Genomic DNA, 22,329 nt, shown 5'->3' on the forward strand with positions numbered 1-22,329 from the left:
GAAGGAAGGAAGGAAGGAAGGAAGGAAGGAAGGAAGGGAGGGAGGGAGGGAGGGAGGAAGGAAGGAAGGAAAGGAGGGAGGGAGGGAGGGAGGGAGGGAGGGAGGGAGAGAATGCAAGACAAGCTCATGAATTTAGAAAGAAAGTGAAGCATAAATATGTAAAATAGCTAGGACGTGAAATGAAAAGTACATGTAACTCTTACTTGGCACAGTGCAAGGCTTAAGTAATGTCTCTAAAAAGAAAAAAAAAAAGCAACTCAGAAATATTAGACTTGTAAGAATGGAAGTTAGGCTATCTGTTATGTATAGCTGCAATGCATACTTTTAAGGCTTACTATACATTGATGAGATGTTCATATTTTGATCAAAATATATATATATATATAACAGCTTTCTAATTTTTTAAATCAAAATGGAAGATACCATCATTATGCAAATTCTTGGCCTTTATTCTGGTTTTATGCTTTGGATGAAATGAAACTGGTACAAGTACTGGAGCACTATGGCTATTCTAGTGAATCTGGAGATGTGACTAACCCTATTAGAAAAAGTCAGGGCATTTATTTGAAAAATGCTTTTCATACCCTTTTTATTTCCTGCTCTAGTCTCCTTGGAATTTGAGCTGTGCTTTTGCAACTCTAAATAGGATAAACACCATTTCTCTACCTTACAGAGACATTATGAGGATGAAGACATGGAAAGATACTGATCCAGTCAGCTCTTCCAGTATTGTGACTGTGTAGTTATCATATTTTCCATAATGTCATCCCCAGCTTAGGACTCTGAATTTTCATCTTTCCAGGCTATGCTTACATCTGTATCTATATACTAATAAATAACTTAATAAATAAATCATAGAATCATAGAATCATAGAATCATAGAATATCCTGAGTTGGAAGGGACCCTTAAGGATCATCAAGTCCAACTCTTGACACCGCACAGGTCTACCCAAAAGTTCAGACCATGTGACTAAGTGCACAGTCCAATCTCTTCTTAAATTCAGACAGGCTCGGTGCAGTGACCACTTCCCTGGGGAGCCTGTTCCAGTGTGCAACCACCCTCTCTGTGAAGAACCCCCTCCTGACGTCAAGCCTAAATTTCCCCTGCCTCAGCTTAATCCCGTTCCCACGGGTCCTGTCACTGGTGTTAATGGAGAAAAGGTCTCCTGCCTCTCGACACCCCCTTACGAGGAAATAAATCCATATAGGTAGGAGATACTAAAAATAACTGTAAAGTTAGATGATAAAGTGTATCATCTAAGTTTTATGACCAGAAAAGTTCAGTCAACTAAAAAAAATAAATAAATAAAAAATAAATAAAAAATTAAAAAAATATATTGTTGTTCCATATCAAGTTTGGATTCCAGTTATCAGCAGCAGTATTTCCCTCTCATTTTCCTTTTACCAGCTATAGTATACTCCCCTTATTTTCCAGTAGAGCCACTTAAATGTCCAGAAGAGACCTCAGAAAGCAGAGTGTGAAAGCATTTTTGTAGCCACCTTGCCTTCAATGGCCATATTTTTAGTGTGAATAAATGACTTTCTCTGAAAAGGGCAACTGCATTAGAACCAAGCCCTGACGTTCAAGCCCTAGAACCAAGAACCAAGAACCAAGAGCCGAGCCCTAGACTGGGTTTTCAGTCTAGAGGACCTGTACAAACCTTTGGCTAGTATTTGCCTCTCTGCATATTTGAGAGTCTTGGTGTGGCACTGAACAGAAGAATTGACCTAAAACTTTTTAATATTTTCTGGGGTGTTTTGCTGTGAGTCAAGTGCTATGCAGCTGTCTACTTTATGAGAAGAAGAAGTTCAAACTAATGCCATGATCACAATCAAACTCTCTAAGTAGAACAGAAAAAAGTTAGTGCTGCAATTTGTTGCTATGTGTCTTGCTTTGAGACAGAATTTGTAAACATAAAACTGTTATTTATTTGAAATCACTATGAAAAGTAATAAATGAACCTGATGAACATGACTGAACCCACCAGTATGGATCTGTAGCCATGTTTCATGGTATACTCAAGGAAGACTATCTGTTTGAAACTTCAGAAATTTTCCTTGGTTCCCTTTTCCCTTTCCTCTCTCATAAGGCTCATAAGCCTCTTCTAAATTTCCCTAGTTCTTGTGAATTAGTGCTGCAGTTGGAAATGGGATGTAGAAATACCTTAGTATTTCTTCTACTGTAGAAGTAACTTACAATCTGTGCAAAAAGTCAGTAAATATATAACTCATGAGTAATTATGATTAAACCAGTGTTTGTGCTCCCCTAAGGAATGAGGCAACTGCAGAAATTGTGCAGTAGGAGTCAGATAAAATCTTGACCATCTAGGAAGTTATTTTGCTACAACATCATTTTTCCCATCTCCTCTCGCTCTGTAATAACTTGGACACCACGTTAGAAAAGTAGTTCTAATGTTAAAGAATGTTTTTTGGGGAAACTTTATATTACGTTAATAATATTTCCACTGTGTTGAGGATAAAGTACCAGGTGCATCCATGAGATAATCTGTCCAGTTAATTTTGTTTTCCATCCCCTTCCATTTTTGTCTCCATGGAAACGCTGCCTCATCACACTTTGAGAATTCCCATATAAGTTACATCTCTGTAAGGATAAAATTAAAATGAGTATCATAGGTGTGCCATGATAATTATTTCCAGTTCCCTAGTCAGAGACTGTCACATTCTTTTCCATTCTAAAAGTTACGTAAGGTTCACATAGCATTGCTGTATCTTCCTTCTGCATCAGACTACACTACTAGCCTTTTGTTGAAAAGTGTAGATTTTCATTTGAACATGACTACTGTGTACAGTTCACAGTGTGTATGGTATGTAAACCATGTCTGCCTGGTCAAACACTTTGACCATGCTGATATAGTGTTTGTTCTTCAGGCAGTCATGCTCTGGTCCTGCTGCTGCAGAGCTCTGAAAGCAGAGTTAAAAGAACAAGGTCCTCAAGACACCCTGCTGCTTCAGTTTGGCACCATGAATGAGCCAATATGAGAACCACTGATCCAGCAGTGGTCCAAAATACTGCCACGTAAAATAGTATCACTGGCTTCATGGGAAATATCTGTATAATTCTGGTTTTGTGGCAAAAGCTGCAGCTCATGGCTTTTCCAGGAGCAGTGGCCTAGATTCTGTTCTAAAATACCCACTAAGGCATACTCTGTTGAGAGCTAGGGTGATGAGACTCACCACAGGTATCCCAGTCTTACCTGTCAATCTGCCAACTCCTTCACATAAAACATTCTTGTGCCTTTTGCACAACTTAAGCTTTGCTCTAGAGTAAGTGTTAAGAGAGTTTCAAACACCATGGGATTCCTAACCTGTAGACTAAAGGGCTTATCCATTCTCAATTCTGAAACACTCTCTCCTTCCGTGTTGGTTCTCAAGACCTCCCCTAAACTGTTAAAGCACTTGTTAATCAGACAAAAGTTACAGTCCCCTCTGGAGCAGGCAGCCCTTGCTGCCCTGCAGCGATCTGGCCCCCACCTCCTCTGCTCTGTGTTTGTTATTTTCCTTGCACCACAGGAAGTTTCCTGAGCTGATGAAGTCTCAGAATGCAGCAAGTTTATATCAGCTTAATAAATACAGAAAGGTTTCTCCAGCAGCACTGGCCTTCGCAGCTTGGGCTGCTAATCATGTTTTGTGCTAGCTCTTGCTCTGTCTCCTTGTCAGACTTCTAGAGCTGCACTACTGCTCAGTGCATGCTCCACCTGACCGAGTGCTGTTTTTCACCCACAAGTATATTTGTGCAGTTAACTTGGAGCAGTAGCATCAGTGGAGCAAAATGTTAATCTGAAGTATATTCATTTCAGTCTTTGCCATGCACTGAATAAGCCCACCAAAGTTATCTAAGTTATTCAGCATTGTGTCCATTCTTGTAGGCACTGTTTTCATAATTTCTATTTATTTTTATTTTTACCATTCCTAATTATTTTCATCCCAATTCTTAGTCATACAAGATTATTAGTGTGTAGGATTATAATTTTCAGAGTTCTTATTAGAAAACAAGCTCTTTTACTGAAGTCTGAAAGTTCCCTTGCTTTTTTAATGGGCTCAACACGTATATTTGGGAACATTTTTACAGCTTCTCTGAGGCAAGGAATGGGCCTATCTCAGGTTTTGTTGAATATGGTGTAGATTTAAAATGCTATGTAAATGATATCTAATAACATCAACATGTGTGGCATTGGGTAACTAGTTTAGGTGTTTTGAAAACAGTTTAAAAGCCATGTCATATATTTAATATAGTAAGTTTCAACTGCTCGTTGGAGCCTTAAATAGTTATTTAAAATACCTAATACCTTTTTTTTTTTTTTTTTTTAATTCTACTGTCATTAATTGAATTAGCATGTTTCAAGAATTCCTAAATACATGTCTTTCCTTGTCTAGCATAAATTCTTGTTCATTTGGATTTCTTTAAGTTATTAAAAACAAAGGTTATACTTACATTAACCTTGACCCTTTCTTCTGGGGGTTTGCAGGATCGCATTACCCTTTGTGAGTTTTATTTTATACACTGCATGAAAGCATTGAGAATTATGTTTCATAACAATTTTCATAACAACCAGAATTAACAATGTCAGTTTAAATTTACACTTTCTGCTTACTATATGAACAAATCTTTACTATTTAAGAAGAAGTGTAAAGGCTTGTCTCTTAGTTTTGCCACTTCAGCAAACAGATTTTGCTTAGGGATTGTAAGACTTTCAGACGTAATCTTACCTTACCTGCATTTGCTTAAAATTTCATACAATCATGCAATATCCCAAGTTGGAAGGGACATACACGGATTATTGAGTCCAACTCCTGGCTCCACACAGGACTACCTAAAAATTAAACCGTATGTATGAGAGCATTGTCCTAACAGTTCTTGAACTCCAGCAGACTCGGTGCCATGACCATTTCCCTGTGAAATATGTTCCAGTGCCCAACCACCCACTCCATGAAGAACCTTTTCCAATACTCCCATCAAATTTTGCCCTTTATGTTAGATACAGGAGGGAAACAAATTTCTCTCTTTTTCTCTAATTAAATTGCAGAACTATTTGTCAGACAAATGCAAATGCATGACAAAAATCTATTCTTAAAAGAATAGGTATAATTCTGAAACACAGCTTTGTATTTTTTCCTTCTTTTACAAACTGTGTTTAGGTTAGTGCATAACTTATTTGCCATTTTTGTCATGCAATTCTGCTGACTTAAGTTAGCAGCCTGCTAAAAGGAATTCTAGAGTCAACAGCATTCACATTTCTTTGTCTCTGTCATTCAAGTGTGTGGGTGAGCAATGGGAGTATGCATGCTACATATTTTGTTCTTTGTGCAGTAGCCCAGAGTCTTTCTGTGGCTAAAGTCCTACAATGAAAGTCACAAATATATAATGGGGACTTCAATTTCTTCTACACTTTACATTTGCTCTTTCCTCTCGAGAAATTATTAGAATTGTGAAACATTGATCTTCCTTTTCCAAATACACCCTTGTTAAGAAATATTAACATAATTCCTTGAAATATTAACATAATATTAACCTTGAAATATTAACATAATTCCTGCTAAAAGATGCAATTGGTATTAGGTTTTTGTTTGTTTGTCCAAATTTTGCACATCTGTGACTCATTCTGGCTTTGAATGAGTTCAGAGTCATGGCAGACTTTGAAAGGAAGGGTGAAGGCAGTATTTTCTTTCTCTAGGTAAGAACTGAAGAAGGTCCCTCTCATGCTACAACTTCCACTGCTCAGAACTAGTCCCAAAAAAAATTCTCCTCCCCATCTCTCTAGGTGTCTTGACATACTAGCACTCTTCAATAGCTGGGCTGTTTGGAAATAAAGCCAGTTTTTCCTCCTCAGGCTGTTTGTTTTATTATAGGGGCAGATGTTGAGTGTTGAGCTTTGGAAGGATAAAGCCATCAGTGTCCACAGGAATGGAAGGAAGTAGAGAATATGTGTTGTTAATCTGCATTAAGTTGCATTTAAATTTTTCCTGGGAGATTTAAAATGGGTATTAATGGAAGATATTTTTTTTTATTGTACTGTGGTTCTCACTTAATATGAATAAAACATTATCCCATAGCTTATGCATCCCTAAATGTGGGAAACATAGAAAATGTCACTTGTGAAATGTGAATGATTCTTGTTCTGCATAGACAAATAAGGAGTATCCATTACATATGAGTCTCTTAGGTGTTAGTAAAGTTTTATTGTTAAATGTGAAAAAAATGTAATAATTACTTACTGGTAAAACATACTGAGGGAACAGAATTTGTTCTCCCCTCTCCCTCATCCCCCCCCTCCCCCCCCCGTATTGTTAATTGCTGGCTGATCCTTTAGCTAGTATTCTATTTACACATTTTGAAAGAATAAATAGTATCCAAGACCAGTGAAATAGTAACAGGAAGATTATATGGGTCTGCTTGGCAATAAAATTTTTAAAAGAAAAACAGGCATGAACTAGAACTAGTTGCACACTGAAATCAATTTCAGGTCCTCTGCATTTAATGTCAAACTGACCTTTCTGCTTTCTTCATTTATCCTGCTCAAACCGTTTGCAAATGCCAACAGTAAAACTGAATTCACAGCATGTCTTTTTCAGTTGTCATGGCTATATGCTGACTTGTGAAAACCGCTTCAATTATCTTACAAGTTGAGCAAACTATAAAAAATTAGAATACTGTAGGGAAAAATAATACGGCCACTTACTGTTTGTCCATTTCCTGAGTATTGCTTTGTTTTCTATTGCTTTTAACTCACACAACCTTAAACCATTTGGGCTGATACCTTTCACATCTCTCATTTAGTGGAGAATGAATATCTCGTGGAAACTGGGTAAGTTGTTTCTCAGAACAAGAGAAGGAAAAAACATCAGTACTTAGAAAGGACAAAAGGCGTAAGGTAAAATGAAGCAAATGCAGTGGAAATGTAATGTTAGGAAGAGAGCTGCCAAGGATAAAACTACATTAGACTTTGCCAAGGAAATTGAAAGAAAAAGCAAAGACTCTTCACCCTTATAAATAAAAGGGGAACACAGGAAGTGAAGTGATCTCTGTGAGCAATGAGCAGTCTCTCATTCTCCCTTTTTCATCTCATTTTTTTTTTTCTTTATTTGTTTCTTTTTTGAGATTTAGCTGTATTAACCTGACTTCTGACAGTAAAACATTACCATTGCAACTGCACAGGCTAATGTGTACCCTATGTGCCTTCTGCTGGGGAATCTTTGCACTCACTAATATGTATTTCATAAAGAGTGAACCAGCCCAAAAGGGAAGTTTTGTCTAACCAATGCCTTGCCTCACAGAGCTTGCAGGCAGGGCATGAGGAACAGAGCCACGTGTGGCTAGTGTACTGGTGAGAGGCCCACTATTCATCCTTCTGAGTGGCAGACAGCCTGAGACGTAGACGTAGGTACTGTGAAGACCCCCTCTGCAGCCCCTGGATCTGTCTCTCAGCATCTGTGACATGCCATGCATGGGTCAGTCACCACTGGCTTTTTCCACCTTGAATGAATTCTTCTCGTTTGTATGAGCAAGCAAACTTTGATTCTCATGTGCAAGGCAGCATCTTCTGCTACAGAGTTAGTGTACGTGGAGGTATGATCAGTGCCAAAAGGCAAATAAGTAAAGAATACTGCAGCCCAGTTCCTAGTGTTACTGAAGGGTAGTGACTAAGGTCAAAACAAGGGTAGAAAGGGTCCTCACTGCAGAGACAAAAGGACAAAAGAGATTCATTATACATAAGTATTATGAACAGAACAGCATAAAGCTGCTGTACCACAAGCTAACAACCAGTGTAGACTGCACCCCTAGAAACTTAGCCAGACCTTTTATGTATCAGAGAGATGCTGGAGGTGCAGGACGAGCATAATTTTCAAGCAGTCCAAATAATGTACAGATTCCCTTCAGCATGGCTTTTCTGGTTCTCCATCCCTGAAGTCGATGCAGATGGTTTACATCATGGCAATTGTCCATTTCTTTCTTTTTCCCCCAGGAAATACACAAGGTAACTTATCTATCTGTCCTCTGATACACATCTATCTTTCCATTATCAAGTCTCACAAAATTTCTGCTGTGTACAGTTCATCACTGAAGCCAGCAAAGTGTGCAGCTGGTAGGAGGACTACAGGAAACAATAACTTACAGATACACCCATTCCATTAGCTCAAAAGGCAAAGAATTCACCATGAAACCTCATTAGTTTATCTGATGATCAGTATGCACTCCCAAATGATGCTACAGATTTGCCAATTTTCTTTAGTTGCTTGGTTTGGTTGGTTTGGATTGAAGAATTGCTCATCACCGAGATAAACAACCTCTAAAAGCTGAATTCTGTCTTTGTTTTCTCAACATTTTTAATGAAAATTGTATGAAAAAAAATGTGATAACTTTTGTGTAAATAAAACTTCTAATGTTTAAAACACTACAATTAAAAAAAAAAAAAAAGGAAAAAAAAAAAGAGAGAGAGAGAGAGAGAGAGAGAGAGAGAAAGGTGGTCCTGTGGCTAAAATAGAGGAGTTGGAGGGCAAGTTCTGTTCGTACTGCTTGCTCAAAAATATTTGTTGAGCTTATGCTAGGTGTGTAACTTCATCTGCCACTTTCCCGAATACTGAAATGAGAATGATTTAAATTAATGGGAACCTTAGAAAGCTTGATATAAATATTTCTAAACTGATCTGAGATTTTCATATCGCTGATTAACTGGCTTTTTGGAGATGTTGTTTTGCTTTTTTTGTTTGTTTGTCTCTTTTTGTTTTTTAAGCTGATGAGAAGGTACTCACTACTACAATATTTGTATTTTTCCTTATGAGAAAATTAGGAAAAAAATGAATTGAAGTGTTTTTTTCCTTTAATTTTGCTCTCTTCAGAGCACATAATTTTACAACAAGTTCAATACTCAGCAGGTTTATTTCATATCCTTATTTTCAGGTTGTGCTGTGGATGGCCATCCAACCCCAAACATCACCTGGCTTTACTCCGGCAAGCCTCTCAGTCTGAGGCATCACCTCCTGGCAGCAGGACGAGTTCTTCAGATATTCAACATTAGTGATGCTCCTGAAGGTGAATTCAGCTGTCTTGCTCAGAATGAGGCTGGCTCACTCATACAAAATACTTCCCTGACAATTCAAGGTAACTCTGGTTTCAGTCCTTCTCCCCCATGAAGCTCTTGGCATTGACTTCCCTGCATTGCTTTTCTTATCCTGTATTTCTTGTCTCTGAATCCAGGGCTGTGAAGCACAGCAGGAAATAGGTGTTTTGATGTTTTACCACCATAGATACAGATTTTCAGGCCTAGCAAATAACTTGCAATGTCTTAGGTTTCACCCGCAGTGTCACTTTTCCAAAACGACATCTGATGTTTCTGGCCTGCTGAGCATGTAGCACACCTTGATAATTCAAGCTATACTTATAGCTGCTGTGTCAACTAGAAATTTGAGACAGGTTTTCCACAGATCAAACCTTTAAAATTAGAAAACCTGCTGTTAATCTTCTCAAGTTATTGTTACACAGTCTCTTCTTGCTTGAAAACCCTTTGCTTGTAAAACTGCTGTCACTGTTATTTTTATCCTAGAAATAAAGTGACGGTGACAAAGTCACTGAACAGAGCAGTGTGGATGGGTTGGAAAAGGATATGCATCTTTCATTTCTGCAGTTGTCGGTGGTGGAGTGGAAAATAATTTAACTTTTTCTTAATTTTTGCAATAAAACTTAAAATGTGTTGCAACTCCTTCATTCACTTTCAGAATGAATGATCTCTGTAATCTACATGGTAAGAAATGTCCTTCACTAAATCATACCCCTTTGCAATTATAAATGGTTAAGAATGAAAATGTATATTGTGTTTTTGAATACATAGCTCTGAATTTGTAAGTGTACCTTTAAGATGTTAAAACAGATTATAAGCCCATTCTTTCCTTTCATTCTCCTACTTTGGGGTGATCCAAACTTTTCAATGAGGGAGTCTAAGGGCTTTCTAGAAGACTCAGAAAGTCCTTCACATGACAAGTGAAAATGGATGGGTCTTTTTAATGCTTGGCAATACACTGAGCATGTGCCTTCAGTTCTATCTCAGTCTCAAAGCTCTCACAAAAGTGAAAGGCAAGGCCAAATTGTGTCTTCTTTGCAGGTGCCATGTTTTCCCATCACTATTTTGTTATTTGAGTTTAAAAGTTCGTTTAAAATATGTTTTAAGAGTAGATTTGCAAAGAGGAATATGAAAAATTTACTGACCTCTGTAATTGCATCCACTGAATTGCATTGTAATAAATGTTCATAGTATGAAATGACTTGACAAAATCAACTGGAATGAACGAACCAGGGGGCTTCTTGGGAGTTAGTCAGACTACACGAGTTTGATTTTTATCAAAGGTCAAGAACTCTGATCAAGCTTTATGAACTATCTAGGGACCTTAAAAAGTGAATTTATACACTTCTGAAAAGTGTATAAAGGATGTATCGCCAGAAGGATTAATAACACCTTTTTCATGAACCAATGCAAAATAATAATAATATTGATAATAATAATTAATTAAATAAATTAAATAAAAAAAAAAAAATCTGACTGAATAGGAAGAAATCACTGGGAACTAAAAATATCATTTAAGGAAAAAAAATCTGAAGAGCTTAATATTCTATGAAATCATTCTTATATTACTTTTAATGATGCTCCATACTGCTTTGTCACTGTAAAATTCCTTTTTTTGTATTTTTTAACAAGTCTTTGAGAAGGTAGTTATTTTCACACACATACTACTTTCTTATCTTTTAAATTAGAGATATGTTTACCACAAATACCAGCTGCGAGGCTTTCTGCAGTGCCTGCATACCAGGAGCTTACATGCTTGCCATGGTACCTGCTGGTCTCATTCTCCCAATGGCCTTCTGAAGTTTCTGACTAATTCACAGACAGCTAATAGGCTCAATGAATTATCCAAGTTTACATAAATGCAAGGATTTCTGATGCCCCATGTACCTGTCATTTGGCATCACTGAACTGTGCTACAGCGTCATTCGATTTCCATGTCTGATGCTTCTGAGAACATAAAAAAAAAAGGGGGGGGGAGGGAGGGGAGGAGGAGGAACGGAATGGTTACAAAAGAGAGTTAGTCTCCTGCTGACAGTTTTTAAGTGTTAATGTGTCCCTCCCATGTTTTTTTGGCAGAATACCAGTGGTCAGTGGACAAGCTGATGGCTTGTTCTGCTTCCTGTGGCCACAAAGGGGTGCAGCTGCCCCAGCTCAGATGCTTACTGGATGGGTCTGAAGTCAACATATCCCACTGCAAAGAGAAGCCCAAGCCATCCCTAAAGCCCATTGCATGCAACAGGAGAGACTGCCCTTCACGGTTTGTCCTTACCATGTTAAAATGTCATATATGCTTTTAAAGTGCACTTGTAAAGTTCTTGGTGCTGGAGTGCATGCCATTGTAGCCCTGCCACTGCCTGTCTGGGGAAAAGTCATGGCTAAAAGGGAACTTTTTAGTGCTTAGCCTTGACAGTTGGGAATTAGTAGCAAGATTTCTGGAAAATGTTGACAGTAAATGGTACGGACAGTGTTTACTCCTTCAGTAGTTATGTTAGAAATGGATGGAAGAGTTACTGCTTACTCTTTATCAGCTAAGGTCACAGCTTCATGGTACTTTTGAATTCTTCCCTGACAGTGGGAATAATCAGCATTTTTACAATGAGGTAGAAAATTTTCATTTCCATTTCAAGCCTCACCAGTTCTTCAAACTCGTAAACTTCACTGGGGGCTGATGTTACATGGGGAGAGGGAGCACAATGCTGTACTTCATGAAAGGAAAGATTTCACCCTAAATGGGGCCTTCAGACAGTATTTACTGTATGTTGAAACTGTAAAGTAAAAGAACACAATGTACTTGTCTTCCTACCTCCGATTAAGAACTAGCAGATTTTCAGACATTTCAAGGCCAGATCCTCATTAGAGAAAAAGCACTGATCTAGTATCTTTGTGGTTTATTAATATAAATTCAATACTCTCCACATACAATAGCAATGACTGGAAAGTGAACAGAAGAAAGTAAGCTCCAGAAGTAATAATCTGGACCCTTCAAAATAAAGTTGTCCCAGTAACTGACTAGTTAGAAAAGATGCTTGTCCTAGAGTTCACATCAACTCACTCTGAAAAGACATCATGTCTTAGGGCCAGCACTGTACAGTTTTTCTCTGAGTTTTGTGTGTGATTAACAATATGGTGGCTGATAATAATAATAATAATAATAAAAATAATAATAATATGCAAATCAAAGTTACAGAGAGGTCTAAGCTGCAAATTTCAAATCTGAACCAAAGCTCCCAGAGCCAAAGCTCCCCAGAAGCCAAAGCTCCCCAGAAGATCAGTGCTTTTGATTATCAGTTTTCAGCATTGTTTCACAACTGATCAAAATACAGCACAAGAAATATGGTACATCAAGGCTGAAAAGTATTTTCCAGACATTTGTTGGTACTTGTCATTTTGGATGATGGAGAAACATCTTGAATTACAGGAAAACTTGTCCAAGAAGTCTATATTTTCTGCTTAAGTCTACCTTTTCTGCTTTTCCTTTTATGACTCATTAATAATGCCCATCATGGCCAAGTAGAATCACAGGCTTCCATGGGCTGGCTGAGCTCAGGCCAGGCTGCTCAGGGCTTCATCTAGGCAGGGCACAAAACTTGAGGGAAACTCTCAGTATGCCCAAGGTTGCAGCTGCCATCAAGGGGAGCTTGACAGAAGTGACCCAACAAGAACATGAACAGGGACAAATGCTGAGCCCCGTAACACCCTGTTTGTTAACAGCCTTCAGGCAGAGTAAAAACAATTCATCACCACCCTATGAGCCTCATCATCAAACACATTTTTCACTCAACCCATGTCAACCTATCCAGATCACAGCTTGGATATTAGACTATTGATGGAGACAAGTAAATATTTTCCATGTCCCTCACTTTTTCATCAGATATGGTCATTTTATCACAGAAGTCAATCAGGTACATCAGACATGACTTACCTTTGATCAGTCTGGGCAGACTGTTCACAGTCATCTGCTTTTGCACAAAAACACAAACCACAAGGACTAGCTTCTGGATTTTCCCAGGCACCCCAGTAAGGCTGACCAGTTCCCTATACATGTACGTCATCCCTACATCCTTTTTTGAAGATGGTGGCAATGCTTCTGTTTCTCCAATTGTCAGGGGCCTCTCTAGTATCCATAACCTTTCAATAATGATAGCAAGCAGCCTTGAAGGGACATGGACAAGCTCTCTCAGCATCCTCACACATAGCTCATCTCATCCCATACACTTCTATGGGCTGAGTTTTCTTGGGTAATTCTAGGCTGTGTTGGTTGTAAATTTGGTGCCTATCCTGTACACAGCGCTGTACACACAGGAGTTTCATCAACCAAGAACTGCAGGGTCATATGTTTTTTTGTATTCCACGTAGCGTCATAAGACTTGATTCCAACAGCAGAACAGACAAAGAAGCTAGACTTAGCAGCTACTTTACTTAGTAGGTTTTGTTTCTTTGTTTCTTATATGAGTTCCTGAGCTTCCTGAATGTCAAAACAGGCAGAAATGCAGCTGCAGATGTAAAACTGAATTCCCTTCACAGAGCGGAAATGTCTTTTGTAAAATTAGCACATCCCATTGGACTTTGTGGGCATGAAGGGGGTCAGACAGAGGTCTGCCTCCTTTTACAGACTGTCTCAGTTTAAGTGCCCCTGTAATCTTTTGCTTTCTATTACTGATAAACACAGTGGAATCATGACAGCTTGAAAGACTTCTGACTACATTAAGGTCTTTCCCTTGTTCTGCAGCTTTCTCCCTGCAGAACACACTTTCCTCCTTTGCCACCCATTGGTCTAAAAAAGAATACATCCCAGTGTCTATCCAGAGAGCCCAATTAGTGTTATACTCTGTCCGTGTTAAAAATGCCCCCATTCTCTAATCCAGTGGCTCCTTAGCTGAGATGTGTGTAAGTGTTTTTCTGTATTTTTCTGGATTTTTTATTCCCTCCACTACCTTATGTCCATTGTGGACATGGTGTTCTTGAGTAAGAAAACACAAGGTAGTCAGGATCTCAAGAGAAATTTAGTACAATTTCCCTCATTCAACAGGGTGATTTGGGACTGGCACTTATATTAAAAGAGTCTAATCTGATGCGAGGAGAGGTGCTAAGCAACCTGATGAGAAATAACGAGCCAGATTTACCACTACAGTTGTGTCTTGGGTATATGGCAAGGTCCTGTTTAATTATCTTTTCTTAATATATTCTTACCCATTTTTGCAGGCAACTATTTTCTGAGTTGCAGGCTGAGTCATAAGAAGAAAACCAAAAGAGATTTGATGAAATATGAAATGCACTCATTAACAGTAGTTTGCCTACAGTGATGGCCATAAATTCCATGGGAATGGTTTATGTCTTTTTATCCCTTTCCTGAACAGTACCGCCACCCACACTTCTCTCTCAGGTCCTGAGAAACTGTTGAGATGTATGCTTGGAAATAAAAGTTGATTGAAATGCAGGGCAGAGCTTTATGAGGGAGATGTGTTCAACTGTAAGAAAAAAAAAAAGAAAAAAAAAAAAAAAAAGTTGTGTCTTTGTTTTCTTTGTCAGGAATGTGTCTGTTTATATGCTTGTTTCTGTGACCACAGGAATTAATCACCTGCAGAAACTGAAGAGTAGTAATGGATGCCTCTCCATGGGGCTTGAGAACACCTATTGCCTATTTTGCAAAGTAACCAGAAACACTGTCATTGAGGGATGAGATAGGCACTATTTCCCACCCCCACCCCCACCCCCAATATTACACAGCTCCTGCTGTGTATCCTGAAACTTAATGAAGCAAACTGCTGACAACCATAAGTCTCTTCAGGAAACTACTAATCAGTTGTGTTCTTCCTGTTCCTACCAATATCTCCTTCCCAAATCCAACTGCATGGGTGTTTCACCTAATCAGCTTTAAATAGGCAAGATGTACTGTCCATCTTGGTAAGATTTTGGGCCTGGACAATTATTTTTTGTTGTTACAGGTCTTTTATTAAACCCCAGAGCATATGGGATTAGACCCTCAGCAATTAAATGCACAGTCCAAGCTCAAGAGGAAAGAAAAAATGTGTTCTTTGTCTCTGTGCTGTCCATTCACAAACTCCATCCCTGAGCAACCATCAGGCTTTACTATATTATCCCAGCTGTGAGGGAGGTAACAGCAGGCAGGGACTGACACATATTAGCAGATTCTTGGTTCCTCTGTCAGCAGCGAGTTCAAAGTGCCCTCAAAGCTACTCTATCAGCTTTATGTGGACAGTTTTCTCTGCTGAGGACTGAAAATGGACTGCAGCCTGTGACTGTAACCTGTGATCAAGCCCTGTGACCCATTGCTGGGACTCTTATTGTTGCCTGTGATTAAGGCTCCTGTGGCATAGTGGTGTGAGAGCAGCCATGTCCAAGCCCTGTGACTGGGCTAGAAATATTTACCAGGCTTTTAAAAAACAACTGTAAGGGCAAAAATAAAAATTATTCTGGTCCCAAAGAACTGTCAGAGAGATACTTAGATAAAAAATATAATATTTTCCCAGCTTTCATCCTATAAGAAGTTTTCAGTGACTAATATAGGAGGCTGAGGCACTCAGCACTTTCCAGGGTCTTGGCCCAAATGAACCAAGCTATTGCTGCCTTTCTCTGAGCCAACACATAAACTCTGGTTGGCACTGATGATACCTCAGGTAGCGCACTCACAGCATGTATGTGCTCCCTGACTTCCTTGCCTTTCTCTGACAGATGGATGGTAACTTCATGGTCTCCATGCACGCGGAGCTGCGGTGGAGGCATCCAGACGCGGAGAGTGACATGTCAGCGACTGACAGCAAAAGGCAGCTCTGTCCCGATGTCAAACGAGACTTGTGTCCAGGTGTCCAAGCGCCCCGTGGACACTCAGAACTGTAACAAGCAACCCTGTGTCGAGTGGGTGGCCTCCTCCTGGGGCCAGGTAAGAAGCATGCCAGCAGTCTGAAAACAGCCTCATAGTGTGGGGTGAGGAAAGCTGACAGAAGATGAGAGGCTATGGTCTGCATGGTTTTGAGAAGGCAACTAATTTGCTCAGCTCTTTGAACTCCAGTTTTGATGCACTGCATATTTGGGTTTCTGTAGCTTCCTGCAGTCCCCAGAACTGCTTTTGAATAGGACTTCCACTGCAGACCCCTCTTTGTCCACAGTAGAAATGTCTGCAGATCTTCATTATAATGACAGGTTACAAGTCTGGGAAATAGCGTTCTCTATGTCTAAAATTGCCCTTAACACCCATGGAGTATGTCTCATTTTTGCCTGTCAGGATTCAGGACTGATGGTCGTGATAGGTTTGGGGTTTTTGTATAACAATACAGTTTTAAAATGTTTCTGATGTTGCCTCAGAACCTCATAAACTATGAGCCTTCTTGATTAGCTTCACAATGAAACGCAGAATAGGAGGATACAAGCACCTTCAGATTACTTCATGCTGTTTTTCAGATCTTCAAATTCTCTCCTTACAGCTTCATAAAATGATCATATGTTAAAAAGTTTCTTTACATAAATACCAAATGTTCCAAGTATTTGGAGTTAAATCCCCTTGTCGTGGGAATCCAGAGAAGAGCTTGCTTTGTTTTGTTTTTGTCTTTTTGTTCGTTTGTTTTTGTTGTTGTTGTTGTGTTGTTTTGTTTTTTATATTTGTTTTGTTTGTTTTTCCTGTGAGCTGAGATTTCTTGAAAAGATACTCACCAACACCCATTCAATTATAACCTAGAACCAGTCATTACTATCCTCCCTTTTCTCTCCACTCCAGCATGACTGAGACATATGTGAAGGTCAATGAATCCATGACAGTCCAGACTGAGGGGTAGAAACTTGTACATTTTAGTCCATAGATCTCCGAAGTGGTGACTCTCATGTAGGGTTATACCATACCACAATGAACGAGAGAGAGTTATCTCATATTATGCTATCTCATTGTGTTAGAGGTTAAAGTAACAAAATAGTTTGTTATTAATACCCACATGCTTTCTGTGTTTGCTTAGAGTATCATGCACAATACAGTATGCCTCATCTGTTTTCTTATGATGTTGTTAGAAAAAAAAATCTTCAGCGACTAGAACTTATTTTTGTTCACTAGTTGAAGACATCTTCATTAAACTCTTGCTTGTGTATTTTGGAAATTTCTCTCATGAAAGAGAAGCCAGTTATTGTATTACATTTATGAGTAAGCATGGAAATATCCTTCTTTATGAAGGAAACAAACTGTCCAATTTTCAGTCCCTGTGGAATTCCAGGTAAGGACTGGATTATCCTTTCAAAAAAAACAATTGCCTCATTCTTGCTTTTAGATCATTATGGTTTATCCAGTTCCCCATGACACCATACTCAGCCAACATGATCAAAGAGATCTGAATTCATTTGTTGCACCTGACCTCCATGCATTATGATATAGTATTTCTTCTACTTAAAAAAATGATGTCCCACATGGGCCTATACAGCTCAGTCTCTAAGCCAGGAGACTACCTGCTATCTAATTACAATTAGGAATGTACCACTGGATCAGTGGCTCTGTGTCTCAATTACTGTCTGAGTAGTATCATCGGATACTCTGAATAGGCCATCAGGTCCACATTGCCTAGGTGCAGTGACTAGCTTTCCCAAAGAACAGAGAAAAACAGATGACTTACCCTCCCCGTTCCTCCAGAACTAATTCTTTTTCTTTCCCTTCCACCTTCCATTTAATATTAGTGGCATTTCGTGGACTATTTGAGCTCTGCTATGTATCACGTAATGTTTTGAAAGCAGTCACTCAAGATTGCTGATGATGACTGCCTGTCCTACAGGTAATGCAGAAGTGTTCTACACATTCCAATGAATGACATTTCCACCTACCTTGCTCAACAAGGGACATGGGAAAGAGTAGAGTCATTTTCTTCTCTCTTCCAATTACCAGGAAGGGAAGAAATCGCAGCAGAAAGTGAACATTATGTGAGGAGTGCATGATAGTGTGAAATGGGGCTTCTAGGGGCAGTGGAGAAAGATAGAAGTGTGGAAGAGAGAGTAGCCCTGTCCTGCCAAAACTTCCTCCTTCTTCACATTAACAAATCCCCAGTCTGTTCCAGAATATAATTTCCAGATACTTAATAAACAATCTGCTTTCTAACATTTGATTTAATTTTAAAAGAACACAAACACATGCTACATACCAATAACTAATTGCAGTTTAATCGAAGGAGAGGATTAGAAGAGTTAAACAGCAAGCGTGCAGCTGAGACACTTGAACTGGTTAGGATAACTTCATTTTTGGAGCAAACTTGCAGATCTGCTGTGTTTGCAGGTTTCATTTCTTGTTCTGCAATGCTTTTAAAATGTTATTTGTAGTGGAATATGTCCTTGTTTCAATATGTTCTTGGTTATTAACAATTTACCCATAAATTGTGATAGTTCAAGCTGCAAAATGCACAGTAAAATGAATGTATTCAGATTTCCTGTATGGATCATAGGCTCTTTGCTAATGATGTGAGAGTATTTTATTTGCCCTAACAGATGTATTTAAGATTGAACTATTGAAGAGGAGAAGGTAATAAATCTACAGAGCAGATACCGAAATATAGTTTTAATATTGCTGGAGGAGAGTGAGTTGGGACAAAAGATGACTGCGTGCTCAGCCTCTAAAGTGTGCAGAGCTGCAGGAACCGCTTGAAAGCTTCATAGTCACTGTATAGCAGTATGCATTTTATTTCACCAGCAGTCTTATATGAGGGGAACATTGCCTTTTACCTCCTTAAGTGTTTTTCTGTGTTCACAGTGTAATGGGCCTTGCATTGGACCACGACTGGCTGTACAACACAGACAGATACTTTGCCAGACCAAAGATGGGACTTCTGTGTCATCTGATCAATGCAGTACCTTGCCAAGGTAGGACAGGAATCTCATACAACTGAATCCACTGTCTTTCACATAGATTTTGAATGGACTAGTGATTTAACTGACATTTTATGTGTTTTCTGTATGTAACAAAAAGGAACAGTGCAACCTGTTTAATTATGTGGCATAAATCTCAGAAAGCTTAAGGCCAGACTTCAGTATTCATTCATTTGAGGGGAAAAAAAACGAAAAAAAAACCACGCTAGCTAACAACAGAAGAGCCTTCTAGGCATGCCAAATCCTAACTGAAAGGCCATGCTATTTCTTCCTAGACCAAGGGCACATTTGTTACCTCAGCTCTACTGGTAATGAAAGAACCGCCAAAGCTTCACTTCTCTCAATTAAATTATTATTTTAATTTTAATATTAACATATTTAATATTAATATTAACAATATTAAAATAACAAAATTAAAATATTTAAAAAATAAAATATTTAAAAAATAAATTAGAAAAAATATATATATTTGAAATATTCAATTATCTCTCAATTAAACACAAGTGCTCATTGGATAAAATGGACTCCACGGCTTTTGTGTTCCTAAAGATAAGCTCCACTATTGACATCATAAAAACATTTATTTTCCATAAGATTTAGCCATGTAAATCAAGCCTAAACATGGCTGAAAATTACTGCTAGAGGCTCTTTGGCACCCCATCATGTATTTTAATTGTCTTTATGATGAAAAGAAGAGAACCAAATGTTCTTCTATGATCTTCACTTCTAAGAGAGGGCTAAAGAGTAAAGGAGGATTTCTAAGAAATGGCTTTGTTTCCCACTGATTACAGACATCAGCAAGTAATAAACCTCTGATGGGTTTTACTGGCTGTAACTTCTTTCATTACATCTTTTCAATGAAGCTCTGGTTTGGCATTTAATGGGAAGTGGTATTTAGGTCAAACCCTCAAATTGTTCAAATTGTCATTTAACTCCAGTTGTGCTATACCAGCTGGCAACACCTGAGGGTCTGATCCCTGAGCGTAGTTACAGGATTGCCTTTCAGTGCATGAGGCTTGCCTGTGTTTGCTCCCAGTGAAGACTTGTTCCAAACAGTGCTCTGAACAAATTATATTCATAACATGTGAGGTTTGCAGTCCCCAGAGCTTGCATGCTGCCCAGAGTGGCACACGCTTCCTTCTCGTGCAGCATGGTGAGTGACAGGGCCCCTTTTCCCTTCTGCTCGTAGGCCTTTGAGCACTCAGAACTGCTGGACTGACATCTGTGGTGTGCACTGGAGAGTCAGCCTGTGGACCGTCTGTACGGCTACCTGCGGAAACTATGGCTTCCAGTCCCGGCGCGTCGACTGCGTGCATATCCGCACCAACAAGCCCATGCTGGAGCACTACTGCTCCTGGAGACCACGGCCAGCCAACTGGCAGCGCTGCAACATCACGCCCTGTGAGAACAGTACGTTCCTGAGCTGAGGGGATGTGGTGGTTTGTGGTGTGCAGGGAAAGTTAACATTCCAGCCAGACCCAGTACAGGGGAGGATGTGAAGAGTGGGGTGGAGGAGGCAGGGGGAGGCCTATCTGTCCTCTAAAGAGAGCCATCTCCCAGAACTGTGGTGCTTGGCATCACAGCTGGACTTTCTGGGTATCCTCCAACCTGAACAGATGCAAAATGCAGTGTCCAAACCTCAGCATCCCAACACAGGGGACAAGGTGCCCACTGCAGTTTGCTGGCAGTGGTGTTGAGTGGGGCTGACTGGGATTGTATCTCCTTGCTAACCGTGTAAAGTGGTCCAACTGTCCATTAGTGGTACAGAAAAGAAGAAAAACACAGATGTTATTGCAATGAGCTGTATAACTGCCCTGTGGTGATCCCTTTTTGCAGCCTTAATATGGAAAGCGGGACACCATCAGATAAAAAAATGCACACAAGGTCTGGCTGAGATACTGGACAGTTTTCCAACCTGCAACTCAAAAGCAGGAGGCTGCAGGCCTCAAAAGCTTTCTGAATGATACTAGGGACCAAAGTCCTAGGGAATTTGAAATATAGGTTAAAGTATCTAAACATCTCCACCCTGGGCTGTGTTCTTTGACACATATTTGAAAAGCACAATACAACACCTGGTCAACCGTGGAGGCACTCCCACACACTCTTTTGAAATGCATGGGATTGGACAAAGTGCCTTTGAGCTACTCTGTTAGAGAAGTTTCCATTTAATTTACAACTGCATCTTCAATGTAACAGCTGTTAGGAAACCCTAGAGCTTCCCTAGAATGCCAGTAGATGACACAGGAGTGCTGGAGAAGGTTCAAAAGCTCTCTCAAATGCTCTCCTTATGCTCTGAAAGAAATGGCTGCCCACCATGTTCTCCTTTGAGCCTTTGGCTGCACGAAGTCCCCACTCAACCTCTGCAGCAAGACAAGGTCGTGCTCGCTGTGAGACCTCCCAGTACAAAGCTGTTTTTGTCCCCTCTCTCAGCAACACAATGAAATGTTCTTAGGTAAAAAAGCCCTTCTTTCATTGCCTCATCACCATTTCTCCTTTTTCTTTCTCCTTTGGTAGTGGAGTGCAGAGACACCACAAGGTACTGTGAGAAAGTGAAGCAACTCAAACTTTGCCAGCTCACCCAGTTCAAATCACGCTGCTGTGGGACTTGTGGAAAAGCTTGAAGACAAATGCAATGAAAATGGAGGAACAAGGGGATCACAGCCTTTGCTTCACTGAGGCAAGGACTTTCACAGAAAATATAAATGGAATGGATTTTTTTTTCATTTTATTTATTTATTTCCCTTTAAAAGAAAAAAAAAAAAGGAAAAAAAAAAAAAGGAAAAAGAAAACCTTTTAACAAATTGATGTTGTAAAGGGACCTGACAAGTTTTCCCTCCTATAAATCTGGGAGACAGAATGCAGCAAAATAATCATGAGGTTAGATAACAAAAAGTCAAAGAATCCCATGCCACCAGCAAAGGGCCTGAGAGGAGTGGGGCTGCCCCAAAATGTTTGTACACACTTGAGGATACACCAATAGATAGATGGGGAAGCGGATCAAAATGTAAACCTAGCATCACATTGAACCACCACAACATGAATCAAAGAATCAAACAGCTTGACAGATCATAGGGTTTGCAGAAAACAAAACAAAACAAAGCAAAAAAATAAAAAATAAATAAAAATAATTAAAAAAAAAATACTAAACAAAACATTCATCTGTGCAGTATACCAACCATTTATCTTAGAGTAGTTTGGGAATATAAGCATATGATTTTGCTTTATAAGCCTATTATTACAACCAAGATTGGTTATATACCTTTCTACACCCCTCTCTCCTTCGCCTCCCAGGCCTTCAAATGATCTCAGTGAGAGATAGCTGTTGATCTTTGAGGATCTAGAGTCATGTCTGAGAAAGTTGAACAATGTTGTGTAATGTGAGTGAGTCTAGAAGACATCTGAAAAAGTT

The 22,329-nt window shown here is 39.3% G+C and overlaps 1 protein-coding gene across 3 annotated transcripts in view; it reads left to right on the forward strand.

Moving 5' to 3' along the window:
* ADAMTSL1 (ADAMTS like 1) overlaps positions 1 to 21,646 on the forward strand; it is a 194,545-nt gene extending 172,899 nt beyond the window's left edge. For all 3 annotated transcript variants that reach the window (XM_032206478.1, XM_032206480.1, XM_032206481.1), the window contains 6 exons: positions 8,918 to 9,118; positions 11,151 to 11,331; positions 15,768 to 15,975; positions 18,805 to 18,914; positions 20,110 to 20,330; positions 21,435 to 21,646. In XM_032206478.1, the coding sequence (XP_032062369.1) occupies positions 8,918 to 9,118; positions 11,151 to 11,331; positions 15,768 to 15,975; positions 18,805 to 18,914; positions 20,110 to 20,330; positions 21,435 to 21,541 (1,028 nt within the window). In that variant the 3' untranslated portion in view covers positions 21,542 to 21,646. The remainder of the gene's footprint in view (positions 1 to 8,917; positions 9,119 to 11,150; positions 11,332 to 15,767; positions 15,976 to 18,804; positions 18,915 to 20,109; positions 20,331 to 21,434) is intronic.
* Positions 21,647 to 22,329: the final 683 nt, after the last annotated feature.

This window comes from Aythya fuligula, chromosome Z, assembly GCF_009819795.1.
Source record: "Aythya fuligula isolate bAytFul2 chromosome Z, bAytFul2.pri, whole genome shotgun sequence".
NCBI lineage: Eukaryota > Metazoa > Chordata > Aves > Anseriformes > Anatidae > Aythya > Aythya fuligula.